Raw genomic sequence first — 13,802 nt, forward strand, 5'->3', positions numbered from 1 at the left:
AAGATAGGTAGCCTCTCGTATTTGAGAAAGACCCTCCCTTCTTATACATCTTCAATATGGACCATTTTTCCTCTCATCAAAGGTTTTATGATATCAATATCCACCCGAATACGAAGAAAGGGTCCCCAAGCTAGACTACTTTTAAAGGCATTAACCATAAGAGGAGTATTGATCTTATTAGCTATACGAGTACCAACAGCTATGTTCATAATTTTAATAGGAATGTTAAAAAACCTGAATCTAGAAAGGAGAACATTGGAAAATAACATTATTAGAGTTGAGATCATCATTGAAACGCTTCAATAAAGTAAGTCTTTTATCAAAAGATTAAGGGCTTCTATCTTGAACTTTGCACGTGCAAGTTAGATTTGAGTTTATATAAGGAATAAAATAAGTTATTTAACAGTACATCTACATGCAAAAGCTTATAAGTGACAAAGGTACAAGCTTTGACATCACAAAGGTTAGAGAAGAAGAAAGTGATAGCAAGAATGTAAAAAGGATACAAGATATACGTGGAAAACCCTAAGAAAGGGATGAAAAACCACGGTTTAAGGTTTGAGCAAGAATGGAACATTCTTGCTCTATTCGGCCTGGTATTATGTGGAAAGAAGAGGCAACTCTTATACAATAAGGGTGTTCTTCCTTAAAAGAGAGACTTTGTTTTCTACATTTCTATCTTATCAACTTTTTACTCTCTTCTCAAAAGATCTACTTGAGTTCTTACCCTAAAAATCCAACTGCATGTTCCTCTTATAATCTGAGGAATATGGCTGAGTACAAAGACAAGTGTCAAGTCATCATTTCCTTAGTTTGGACCTTTTCACAGTTGTGGTATTATCTAGTGACTGGAGGAGAGAGAATGTGTCAACGTGGCATTGTGGCTTGCGAGCAGGTGACTTTGCCACTGCCTGAGAAACAACCCTTGGACAATGAGAGGGACATCAGGAGTACTATGAATAATACATGTGTCTCTGAAGTGGTCCAACATGCATTCCGCCAATAAGGAGTATTCTCATAACTACTGACCTTAGAAAGTCACTATCTCCCTTTTTATGAGTGCTTGAGTACTATGTCAGGTGCATATCTTACTTCCTTCCCAAGGCAGTCACGCCTTTGGCACGGATCAAAAATAGGATCTTTTAGCCAACACTTCCTCTTCCTTTGCTTACAGTCACTCCACGTGTAGGGTCTAGATCTAATCACATATACATTCCCCCATGCCTTGGTTGGTGTAATGTACAAACTTTAATCATGTTCTCCACTTCTCCTCTTTGGCAAAGATAGCCAGAAATAAATTATTTCCAACTTCTTTAATAGTTACACCATGTAAGTAGTGCCAAAGTTGTTGAAGTGTAGATTTAACAAGCCTCCTTGTTAAAATCTTTGTTGGTTTGTAGCTTGAATAGAAGACTAAATTGGGTCTGTTGTTTAGAGAGAGCCACTTCCTAAAAGCTAAGCCAGGACCCCTTTTTCTTCTTCAGAAAGGTGAAACTTTTTCCATAACTCCTCCAATGAAGCATCTATGTTGGATTTAAAAGTTAAAAAAAAAAAAAAAAAAAAATTGGGTATTAAGGAAACAAAAGGAAAAGAAGGAATGAAGGGTATGAAAAAAATTTATGAGATAAGAATGGATGGATTGTGATAAGGGCTAGACATATAAAAAAAAAAATCCCCTACTACAATTTGATACTCAGATTTCAGAGGTTTGAATCTTACGTGAGAAAATGCAAGTTGATTTCTTTTACTTTCCAAGACTTCCAAAAGCCAGGAAGAGAAAAGTTTATGACTTTGTTACTTGTCTAATTCATTATTATTAGTATTGAATTGTCATGTAGCAACGTTAGAAGAAAATATGCACATGTAATATTCTTATTAAATGCAAGACCATAATTAAATTCAGATTCAAATTTAAATTTAAAATTTGTAATTAACTCTCAATAAATGCTTAAAGAAAATTTTAAATTCAAGACTATTAAGTCGCTTATAAATATAAGCTTCTCATGTGAGAAAAATGACAAAAAACTTAGAAAGAAAACCCTACTGACATTATGCCAAAATAAATAGTCATATCTAAGTCCAAAATAGCACTTTTGCTCCCTCAAAATCAATGCTCATTCCTACGTCTTCAAATCAAAGTAGGAATTTCCATTCAAATTCCTATTGATTTTGTTCAGGATTAAGCCAATGACCCTTGACATCAAATCAAATGCATCAAACTTGGAGATATCAAAGCACAATTCAAGATCAAGCTCGAAAAGCATTGCGGAGTTTGAATCAGAGGAGTTTATTGCATTCTTTTATTGTAAGAAGTCATGCAGAGAACTGTACTCACTTTCATATAAATCAATATAAATTGATAATTTGTTATAATATTTCATGATCTTGTGATTTATCTTTTACAAATTTAAAATTTGTGTACACAAGATCTTTTTCTAAATGTGCCACACGCATGGCCTCAATGGGAAAATTATGCCAAGTCAACAAAAGGAAATTATCTCACATACAAGGCCAGAGGAAGAACCCGAAAATGATTTTTTTTAAGGGCCTACATGGGTTGGGCTTTTGCCCGACAACCTTCACATTCCTAAAAAAATTAGACTCAAGCTCATTATTACACGGAATGGGCTCTCAAGCCCATTCTTTCTTGCTTCATGAGGTGGGCCCAAAAACCCAAACTTTCTCACCCCATAAATTGGGCTTGATGCCCATGAACATTATTTTTATTAAAAGCTTGTACTACATGGGTTGGGCTTTTGCCCGACAACCTTCACATTCCTAAAAAAATTAGACCCAAGCTCATTATTACACGGAATGGGCTCTCAAGCCCATTCTTTCTTGCTTCATGAGGTGGGCCCAAAAACCCAAATTTTCTCACCCCATAAATTGGCTTGATGCCCATGAACATTGTTTTTATTAAAAGCTTGTACTACACTAGATGGGCTGACAAGCCCATCAACTCTTGCCCCACAAATTGGGTCTAAAAGCAGAAACCTCCTTACTACATGGATCAAGTTTGGAAGCCCATAAGCTTCTGTCTATTAAAGCCCAAGATTATTTGACTACAAGACGGGCTATAAGAAGTAAAAGCTCCACTCAAGAAAGCCATTTGGGCCATCCAAATTAGTTGGACCCATGTTCTAGCACTAGCCTAAGGAAGGACCAAGATAGCATAACCCGTTAAGAAAGGAGGAAACAAAACAAAAGAGAAGGGAAGAGGAAAGAAATGTTAACCAAATGGTGGATTAGGTGCTGGCCAAGCTGGACCACGTAAACTAGGAGACAAAAATGAAGGAGCTGATGGCATAGAAGTAGGTCAAGAATCCCAAGTTCTCAAGACACCCCATTAGTCATACAATTTGCCACAATTTGTTTAATGTCAACTGGTAATATTGGATTACATCACTTGTACATAGATTTACCAACTGACATCCAAGCAAATAATGTCAAGGTGTATATGAAAAAAAAATGTATTCCTATACTTTTTGCTAGTATCTCAAGGATTCGAAATTCCCTTTTTTGACTAATTCCTTGTTGCTGCCAGCTGATAAAAGACAAGACTAGGAGTAGTTGTAATTGATATAGTCTTGTTTTTCAATTTTTAAATTAAAAAAAAAAAAAAAAGTAACTGATATGATTTTCAGATTTAGTATGAGAATTCAAGTTTTACGAAGATGGAAGATGGGTATTTTAGTCTTTTAACTTTAAGTGGTGGAGTCTAGCTCACTTAATGGATCTAGAAATTTCATGTCATCTCTATTAAGCAAAATCCATAAATGTTAACTTTAGCACAAATTTTTTTTTTGAGAATACTAAATAAATATTTTTAACACACACACATGGGGAGAGAGGAGAAGGTTTTTAAAGAAACTTACAGTGGTGTATATAGGTACACTAAACAATGCTTTTAAAATTAAGAGGGGGGGGGGGGGGAGGAGTTTAAATGCGTCATGATGGGAGAGGAGACATTGTATTATTGTAATTGAGGTTAAAGATTAGTTCATCAAAAAAAAAAAAAAAAAATCAGGTTAAAGATTAGGGGAAAAAAAAGTTTCCCAAAAATGACCAAACTGTCCAAAACAGACCTTCATCACGCAAAAAGTGATGGAGCATTATATGATAGGAAATAAAAATTATGAGTTGTTTAAAGATTGAAGCGACCAAAATAATAGCGACAATGAGAAGTAGATTAAAAAAAAAAATTAAGTAATGTTGTAGCTATAAACTATTTCAAAACTTTTTTTATAAATTATTGATGTGAAAAATTCTTACTAATTCTCATTTTGGCATATTCAATAATATTACTATTTTGCTCATTAATAACTAACAGGTCATGCTAACGAGTGTCCTTAAAGCACTCATTAATAATTTATTTTAAGAAAGTTTTGATACTAGTTTTATGGGAAATAAAAAAAAATTGTTAAAATATTAATTAATTTTTTTTCATTTCCCATAAAAATTTTCTTTAAATGGATTATTAACTAGTGCTCTAAGGGCACTCATTAACATTTTTCATAACTAATTAGCACATTATCAGCCGTTTGTAAAAAAAGTTTTTTAATTTTTTTTTTTTTAAATGTGGAGTTAATGGTTTTAACATTTATATTTACCACAAAAAAAAAAAAAGTTTTAACATTAAAAAAAAAAAAATGTGCAGGCCGACACACAATTGGCAATTATTCTCGAAGTTTGGAAACAAAGAGGCGTATGCGTATCGACATCGTAGAGTAGAGTAGAGCGTGGAACGAAAGAGCGTGACATGACTTCCTAGTTGCTTCGCTAAGATAAGGTAGGGATAGGATAAGACGAGGAGGAACGAGAATCTAAAACAAACGAACCTAACCTAACCTGATTAACGGCAACGAGGAAAAAAAGCAAGCCAAAAAGCTCGGAACAAAAGAAAATCTGAATCTCACCGACGGCAAAATGGACAGCACATATTAGTGTCCGTACTACTTTCTATTTTCCTCAATGGCTATCGTTACACGTGTCCCATTGGGCTTCCCTACACCTAGGCCTAGCTTCTCCTCCTCATCAAGCAAATCAAGTCAATGTCATAAACATAGACATAGTTTGGTGGCATTATCTACCACATCTATAAGGGTTCCAGAAACTTCCACACTTTTCTCTCCTTATATTATATTGAGTAATTCACCATTTCTGCAAAAGAGGGACACAAAGGGTTTTAGAAGAGTTAAAGTGGTATCTTTAACCAAAAAAAGAGTTAGAGTGGTATCAGCAGCAATGGCAGACCTGGCTCCAAGCACTGTTCTTGTTACTGGAGCTGGTGGCAGAGCAGGTTTAATTCCCTCCCTTTCTTTTTCACTTTTTTTTTTTTTTTGTCTGTAGGTGGGGTTTTGGTAGATTTGTTACAGGGTTTAATTGTTTGGATAATCATGTAAAAAATGGTGGTGCTTTGTGTTTAAGTGGGTGTAATAACTATATTAAATTTGGAGGGTTAAATGGATTGCCTTTAGCCATACGGGTTTATGTGCAATTACATTATATTGTATTGTATTATTTTATTCCGTCTAGTCACGCGTGTATACTCAATAACCTGACACTGTAAATTAGATAGTTATATTGTGATTTACCCAGGGCTTGATGGTGAAATTGTTAATATAGAAAAGGGGTTTAGAAGAAATGGAAGTCACCCCCATTGAATTTTAGTGGGACATTTCTTTAGGTTCTAAATGAATTCTTGTAATAAACACAATTTGTATTTCTACTGAATCAGTAGCTAGTTGCTATGAATTTTTACTGACCATTTGATTTTTGATTGGGTGATTGGGTCACTTTATTTAATCTTGGAGTTTCAATGGGGTTTTTTTTAATTGAAATAGAAATGTAGATGAGAAAGTAGATATCTTGCTCTTTCTTCCTATTGAGGAAGAGTTTCCAATTGACAGGGTTTTAATTTGTTAAATTTTGGTAGGTCAAATTGTTTATAAGAAGTTAAAGGAGAGGTCAGAGCAGTATGTTGCAAGAGGTCTGGTCAGAACAGAAGAGAGCAAGGAGAAAATTGGTGGAGCAGATGATGTTTTTGTTGGGGATATAAGGGATGCTGGCAGCCTAGTTCCTGCAATCCAAGGTGTTGATGCTCTTGTAATTCTGACAAGTGCTGTGCCGAAGATGAAGCCTGGTTTTGACCCAAGCAAAGGTGAAAGGCCCGAGTTCTACTTTGAAGATGGAGCATATCCTGAACAGGTCATTTCTACATTTCATAATTTTTGTATTGTGTTATGTTTTTTATTTTTGTTTTTCTTCCTATTGTTGATGTAATGTTTTTGCTTCTTAGGTTGATTGGATTGGGCAGAAAAATCAAATAGATGCTGGTGGAGTATTTGCTTTCCTCCTTTCTACTTGGTCGAATTCTATTTACAGCAGTTTTTGTTTTTCTGAGTTATATGGTTTCTGTGACAGCTAAGGCTGCGGGAGTGAAGCAAATTGTGTTGGTTGGCTCTATGGGTGGAACAGATCTAAATAATCCCTTGAACAGCTTGGGTAACGGCAATATATTGGTTCGTGATCCCTTTATATTTAAAAATCAAATTGACCTTTTTTCTTATGTTTTGTTTTCATTTCTTTAGTTATTTGTTCTTTGCTAATATTATACTTAATAAAAATTCATAATGAATGCTAGGCAAAATGCCTAATCTTGTTTACCATAATATAGGTTTGGAAGAGAAAGGCTGAGCAGTATTTGGCTGACTCTGGTGTTCCATACACAATTATAAGGTACCTTGTTAGTTTTTACTATCCATGTTTATTTTTTCAGTGTCATATGAAATACTATAAACAATATAGTTGACTTATAAGCTATAGAGGGAAAAAAAAGACCCAATGTAGTCGGTATTTTCACCTATATGGTGCTTGGATGAAATTGACAATGTAAATTTCTACTAAATGGGGATAAACAGTATTACGTTATACTATTTGGCAATCTTATTCCCATTGCATTCAAGCAAGTATACATGGAATACAATTAGTTTGATAGTCATTTCATCTATTATGTCATAAAGGACATGCACATCTCTTTTAGATGTTCAGTGACCTGTCTTTTCCTTCCACCATTTTTGGACAACACGTAATGCATTTTATTCACTTATGCCTTGTAGCCCCCCTTTATTTTTTTGTTTTCTTCCCTTATAATGTTCTGAGGTGTCAGTTGTTGTTGGTTCAAGTAATTTTGATCTGCCTTTATCCAAATTATTTCTATTGCATTTCATTCTCCATTGAAACCAGCTCAACCCTGAAACAACTTCCTTCCCCCTCTTTTGTTTCAACTTGATGACCTGGTCTTTATCCAGCCTTCATCTCATCTCAACTTAAACTGAAAAATTCAACTAGCTCCAAAAGTTCCTTCTAACCTGCCCTCTTAAGCCTTTCTGAATTTGGTTGCAAACTCCTGCACCTAGTTGCTTCTCCTCTTTTTTTTTTCTAATTTTTTATTTATTTATAAAGTTCCAGTGTTACCTTCTCTATCTCATTTAGGGATTCATTTTGTCTTGTTTCCTTCTTCAAACATCCAGCATCCTTATGTCCAAATTTGCCACCAATTAGAGCATTGAGCCAGCTTCCATTCAATAGTCATTTCTGCATTTGATCACCACTATATCAAATAGTTGCACACCCCTTCAATTTCTACACATTGTTTTGCATTGAGAATCTCTCTCTCTCATTGTGGTCAAATAATCTGTAAATGAAGGTTTTGTAGTTAGACTCCCAATTTTCCTTTGAAGTCTAGCAAATAGGAGATGAAGCCTTGAATTCTATAATCTATTTTAAGGACATAGCACTGACAATCTGTATTAAAGTCAATACAGGAGTCTCTAGCTCAAAGATAAATGGAATCCATGCTCATTGTTTTAGTAACTCCTGTTTGGCAGTTTGGCTCCAATATTTACATCTTTAATTCACTGTGATGGAGAAAAACTATTTGGCATATGTGTATATTTGGAAGTCTTAATTAAAGTTCCAAATTGAGTTAACGAAACCTTTTCATAATTATCTAGGTTTTCTAAGGCCAAAATTTGTCTTTGAACTTTTGAATAAATCAGTTATTCTTCCATGAATTAGTAGTTTGAAAAGTAATTTTGAAATTTTGTCACTATTTTATTATGCGGTTGCTACTTGTCAATTGACATTGGCCACCAATATGGTTGAGTTAGGGCTGGAGGCCTGCAAGATAAAGAAGGAGGTATCCGAGAATTACTTATTGGAAAGGATGATGAGCTTCTTAAGACAGACACAAGAACCATTGCGAGGGCTGATGTTGCAGAAGTCTGCCTTCAGGTATTGTTTATAGTTGTGCTTCTCCAAATATATGGTTTTCCTGATTCTTCGTACTCCTTGCCCTTAAAGCAGCATTTGATCTTATGGTTGTGTGCCTTACATTATTTACTAAGAATACATCATTTTGTTTTTGTTTTTTCAACAGGCACTACAATTTGAGGAGGCCAAGTTTAAGGCGTTTGATTTGTCCTCAAAGCCTGAGGGGGCTGGTACACCAACAAAGGATTTTAAGGCTCTTTTTGCCCAAATCACCACCCGTTTCTGATTTTTGATGGCCAATATACTTTGTCTAGGACAGTGTTTCCTCATTCAAACTTCAAAGTTCTAGTTCAAAACATTGTTATTTGACATCATAATTAGCTATGTTGAACAAAGCTACTGTAACCGGCTTATTATCTCTAAATGCTCAGGTTCCTGAAGCTTTGTATGAAACACTTTTTATTCCTAGAGCGATCTTGAGGTTTGAAGCCTGGATTTATGCGTGTTGTCGCCTGCTAGTGAAACAGTCATCATAGGTCTGTTAGCATCTTATATTACTTGCCCTTTTTGACAATCTTGCCTTTTCTTGTGTTGTGAATACGATCTACCTTCAGGATGTTGGCATTCGCATTTGGATTAGTTTATTTGCTTGAAGTTAATAGAAAATTTTTACATAGAACAATTGAGTCTTTAAAAAACTGTACATAAGCCAATAAACTAAAAAAAAAAAAAAAGAGCTAATCCTCAAATCGTCCATTCTAAATCACTTAGGCTAGAAGACCCCTTAGAATAAAGAATTATTAACACTTGATTAAGGGATAATTGTAAGGTATTTTTAGAATACAGATGACATGGTATTTTAAATTAATAAATTAATACAAGGAAGCTGCCTTCTACAAAAATTAATTTTTTACAAGATTTTATGATTAATGTCATTTTTATATTAGGTGGCTTATGATCCAACAATGAACTTGTAAAAAATAAAAATAAAAATAAAAGAGGAGTTATTGGAAATAACATTCGATTAAAATTAAATATAAAATAAAGATAATGAAAATGTGTAATCCAACAATTGGAATTTAAAATATTAACCTAATAAAAAATTAATGAATGGTATAACATTAATAAAAAGATAATGAGTAATATAATATTAATAAAAAAATTATACCATATACAATTTTGTTTGTCTAGGATTGAGCACAATTGTGGTTAGTAGTTTGTTATCATGAAAATATACCTATAATAAATGCTAAAATCACGCCAAGAGAGTAGAGATGGCAACCTATAATAGGCCATGGCTAGATCATGAGGGGGTGGCTTATTTTCAGTACTTTTTTAACTGGACATGTCTTTTTGTTTTAAATATATAATGACAAGTGGTAGTGAATTTTAATCCCCACATTTTATTTAATTAGTGAGTGATGTGATAGTTTTTCATTAAAACAAAAAGAAATTCCTTTTAAAAAAGTATTGGAGGTAAACCTTGCCCTTACTTCTTTTTTTTTTTTTTTTTTTGTGAGAAGCAAACCTTGCCCTTACCTTTCAGAAGAGTTACTTTGTCCCATCCTTTGCCTAACTTGAAAGTAAGGGCAATTACGTACCATATGAGTCGCTATACAACAAGGTCATAACCCACATAATTTAGAAAATAATGTATGAATAAATTAATTAAAAAAACAATAACATATATGGAAAATTAATAAAAACAACATATAATATTCAATGATGCAAATCAAGTCTTTATTGGTAAATAATGCTAAGCTTATATATATTTGATAATTTGATAGTTGGGACTTGGGAGAAGGATATTTGAACTTCAAACGTTTCTATTAGAAACACTAAGAGATGTCAGTAAAATTACAAAACTTTTAGCAACTTAACTATTTATATGATTGTTTTTATCAAATATAAAATATGTAAATGGTAGGTTAAAAAATAATAATTGGGGTAGGTAGGCGAAAACTTTTCTTACACCATTATAAAGTCTAGGTAAACTTTTACTCTCTCCTCACTCTGTTCCCTTGTTGGGATGTGAAAAATCACCTAGATAAATCATAATGAAATTTTGATCCCTTAAAAAAATAATATGCATGCCAAAATAATGGCTCCAATGTGTCCTTTAAATGGATTTCTTTAGATAACTCATGAGAGAAAGATCACTATTAACTATAAAATTTATTGCCAAAAAAAAAAAAATCTTGTAATTTAACTGACACTTTTAATATTTTCAATAGACGATCAAAATTCAAATCCCCCTTCCCCTCAATTTAAAATTAATTTATAATATCCACTCTACCTTCTAAATTAACATATGAGAATATAGATTAATTTTTAATTAAGGTATATTTTGTTGTTTTGACTTTCGAGTGATTAGCTATCATTAATCTATTATTTTAAACTCTAATTTGAATGATGTATCGGAATTATAAATAAATGTCAAATTATAAAATTTTATAAAATGTTCATTTCCAATTGAATTCTCTCTTATATTTTTAACTTGATGTGCAATACATGTTATTTATTTAATTTTTAAAATATCACATATCTTACCTCCAAAGAAATGGAAGAGAATTGGAGTTTTTTTTTTAATAGGGGAAAGAGAATTCAAAATTTTAATCTAATTTATAAATACATTCATAAATAATTGTAACAGGTAATAAAAACCCCCCAAAAAAATAGAAAAGGAAGGGCAAAAATATCTAGTAGTAGTAAAAAAATAAGCTCTAGAATCTAAACATGGCGGTTGTTGTCTCCCTGAACTGCCATAAACCCTTCACTTCACGGCCTCACTCCCAATACCCAAATTTCAAAACCCCAAGTTCTCGCTTTACCACCAATCATCGAAAACATAATTCGATCAATTTCGTTCCTATCAAGACTCTAGGCCACCGACACCAAATCCTTTACAAGTTGAGCACAGAAGACTCAAATTCAGGGAATGTGGAAGAAGCAGAAAATGAAGTCGACAATATAGGAGTTAAAGCCGCACTATCTATGCTCAATTTTTATAAAAGTGAGTTCTTTTTAATTTTTGAATACTGGGTATTGCTATTCTTAGGAACAGTAATTTATTCCTTAAATTTTGTTTTAGGAGAAATATCGCCGCTGATGCCAAAAAGTTGTCGTTATGTTCCAACATGTAGTGAGTATTCCATGTCAGCTTACAAAAAGTACGGAGTTGTTAAGGGTACTGTCTTAACTGCTTGGCGTCTATGTCGTTGCAATCCCCTTGGTAATAATGGTTATAACTTAGTATTTCTCTCTGTTTTCATTTTAATAGGTATAATATGTGTATGTATGTATATTGTAATAAGAATGAATTTTCTGGTACTTTGTCAGGTGGTTCTGGATTTGATCCCCCGCGGTGGTTTGGTGAGACGAGTATACCTGAAGAATGATGTAAAAGTAAATTTTTGCTTTCTTTGAGTTTAAGGTTTCAACTTGTCATAACTAGCATTTGTTTCCTCAGCTGTACAAATATAGATTGAACTGGGTTGTATCAAGTGCATGAAGTTACTGTTTTTCTCTTTTGTTCTCAATTTAATAGTTTGCCACAAGATAGCCCTTTTTCAATTTTGGAAACACGAGGGGTATATTTGATGTGGAAGGTAAAAGAGACATTGTTGTCTATGTGAAGCTTGGTGAACATAACTTTAAAGAGATGTACATATGTTAGTTGGTGAAAATAACCTGGGATTTTAAGTTAAAACAAAGAGAACCCGTGTATGTGCACAGTAATAAGAATGCATTTTTCTTTTTTGATGCATTAGGTTACCTGATATTTGTTTTAGTGGACAAATTATTGATTTAAGTTGCTAAGTTTTGTTCTTTAGTTGCGTTCAAAATCTTCAATTGGAGAATCAGAACCAGAACAATAACTGATACTCAATAAAGGCTCACATGTTGATCATCTTTGACTGCTTATATATAACTAGATTATATGTGCTAAGAGATGCCTTGGCCAAACCAATAATGATCTAGAGGTCTGTAACTGCATGGGAAGTTATTTTTCTATGGGTCGAATGTTATTTGATTTGGCAAGTAGATTGCCTAGTTGAGAAAGTCCAGTGATTAATACTGTAGATTTGCAAAATTTTTATTGTTTATCACACACTGATCCACACATTAAGGACATTCTTAGTACACTCCCTTGGGCTTCATACTTAAATTTTACACGGTTTTGTAAGGTTGTTAAGGTGCCCCTACACTGATAATCTACACTGACCGCTTATGCAAATCCTAACTTTGCTAAGTAATTCTATGGGTTAACAGCATATACACTAGTTGTTATATTGATTTCTTCTCCCTTTGCTCGAGTTTAGACTTTTGGAATTGAGAAGGAAATAAGGGAAAACTGATCTATGAGGGGCATAGCCTACTTTCTTGGAGTTTTGATATCTTTTGTTTTGGCTGTATTGAGCTATATGGGGACTGTTAGAATGACTTCATCCTATATTTATGACGTGATTATAGAGAGAAGTACTGCCTTTAGAAGCCTAACATTGATATTCTATTCACCGCAGCCGAATAAGAAGCTCTTTTGTTCTGGTAGCGTGTCTGTGGTAGTCTTACCAGGTTCATGATATCTATTTTCAGATACTATAGAATTTAAAAGTCTTGATCATCAAGTGAAGACACTAATGTGTTTCTTTTTTATGGATGTTGGATTCTTTTGGATAGTTCAATAGTTACAATTATGCGTGGGGGTTTGAACCTTGAACCTCTTCATTAAAAACACCAAGAGGTGCCAGTTGAGTTACAATTGTTTAGGTATGAATGTTGCATGAACCCTTTTTTTTTTTTTTTTTTTTTTAGTTTTTTACTTTATTTGAGTTTATTGAGTGATGGATAAAATTGTTCATTTTTGTAATTGCTGGAAGTGTGCTTCAATTGCCAGTCATGAGTATGAGGTATTGGCCCTTTTTGCGGCCATTACTTGGTTTATTTTACGTTATTTCTCTAAAGTCCTAGTCCTATTAGAAGTGGAAGAACCCAGGGGCCAGGGCCTTTAAACATCTTTGTATATGAGTGTTTTAGCTGACAGAAGGCATGAATCCCTTAACCTAATCCATGACTCATTCACTCTATCTATCAACTAGAACCCAATCCTCCCATCTCTCTATCAACTAGCACCCAAAACCTTTTATTCAGTCAACATACTCCTTTTCAGCTCAAAAACAAAGCCATGTTTTAGCTTTGTCTCTTCGCTTCAATTGGGTACGGAAGGAGGTTTCAGCAACTGAGTTCTGAACCATATTCCTCATGTTACAACCTTTGAGACCCATGGTTAGCCAAAATACCAACACATGTATAATGTATTTAATGATAAATGTGCCAAGGTTCTACCCTCCAAGCATGCTCTAGCAATTCTGCTCAATCATCAAGCAAAACAGAGAGCCACGGCGAAAGTTTAGAATCACAAGTTGACAAAGAAAATTAAAGCCTTGCGAGAGTCCATTTCAAGCACTAGGAAGATCCACGAGAATCGCCCAAAGTTCCGCTTGGATATGCTCGAGGTGATTGGGCCT

The 13,802-nt window shown here is 33.8% G+C and overlaps 2 protein-coding genes across 3 annotated transcripts; both read left to right on the forward strand.

Moving 5' to 3' along the window:
* Nucleotides 1-4,810: 4,810 nt before the first annotated feature.
* LOC126691586 (uncharacterized protein At5g02240-like) lies at nucleotides 4,811-8,848 on the forward strand. 2 transcript variants are annotated; one of them, XM_050386615.1, is made up of 8 exons: nucleotides 4,811-5,198; nucleotides 5,229-5,299; nucleotides 5,936-6,207; nucleotides 6,299-6,335; nucleotides 6,424-6,521; nucleotides 6,677-6,738; nucleotides 8,172-8,295; nucleotides 8,441-8,848. In XM_050386615.1, the coding sequence occupies exons 1-8, from the start codon at nucleotides 4,972-4,974 to the stop codon at nucleotides 8,558-8,560; spliced, it is 1,011 nt and encodes a 336-aa protein (XP_050242572.1). In that variant the 5' UTR covers nucleotides 4,811-4,971; the 3' UTR covers nucleotides 8,561-8,848. The 2 variants fall into 2 exon arrangements, with proteins under 2 accessions (XP_050242572.1, XP_050242571.1); XM_050386614.1 differs by having other exon boundaries at nucleotides 4,811-5,299.
* Nucleotides 8,849-10,937: 2,089 nt separating this feature from the next.
* On the forward strand, nucleotides 10,938-11,795 carry LOC126691587 (UPF0161 protein At3g09310). Its single transcript, XM_050386616.1, has 3 exons — nucleotides 10,938-11,287; nucleotides 11,366-11,506; nucleotides 11,614-11,795. Exons 1-3 carry the CDS (start codon nucleotides 11,011-11,013, stop codon nucleotides 11,670-11,672), a joined length of 477 nt encoding a protein of 158 aa, XP_050242573.1. The 5' UTR covers nucleotides 10,938-11,010; the 3' UTR covers nucleotides 11,673-11,795.
* The last annotated feature ends 2,007 nt before the right edge of the window (nucleotides 11,796-13,802 follow it).

Source organism: Quercus robur, chromosome 7 (genome assembly GCF_932294415.1).
Source record: "Quercus robur chromosome 7, dhQueRobu3.1, whole genome shotgun sequence".
NCBI lineage: Eukaryota > Viridiplantae > Streptophyta > Magnoliopsida > Fagales > Fagaceae > Quercus > Quercus robur.

Excerpts from the sequence above, each read along its gene's own strand:
- LOC126691587 (XM_050386616.1), top strand. The coding sequence starts at position 11,011 with ATGGCGGTTGTTGTCTCCCTGAACTGCCATAAACCCTTCACTTCACGG. Across the intron at positions 11,288-11,365 it reads TATGCTCAATTTTTATAAAA|GAGAAATATCGCCGCTGATG; the intron begins GTGAGTTCTTTT and ends ATTTTGTTTTAG. Across the intron at positions 11,507-11,613 it reads ATGTCGTTGCAATCCCCTTG|GTGGTTCTGGATTTGATCCC; the intron begins GTAATAATGGTT and ends GTACTTTGTCAG.
- LOC126691586 (XM_050386614.1), top strand. The coding sequence starts at position 4,972 with ATGGCTATCGTTACACGTGTCCCATTGGGCTTCCCTACACCTAGGCCT. Across the intron at positions 6,336-6,423 it reads GAAAAATCAAATAGATGCTG|CTAAGGCTGCGGGAGTGAAG; the intron begins GTGGAGTATTTG and ends TTTCTGTGACAG. Across the intron at positions 6,522-6,676 it reads TGGGTAACGGCAATATATTG|GTTTGGAAGAGAAAGGCTGA; the intron begins GTTCGTGATCCC and ends ACCATAATATAG.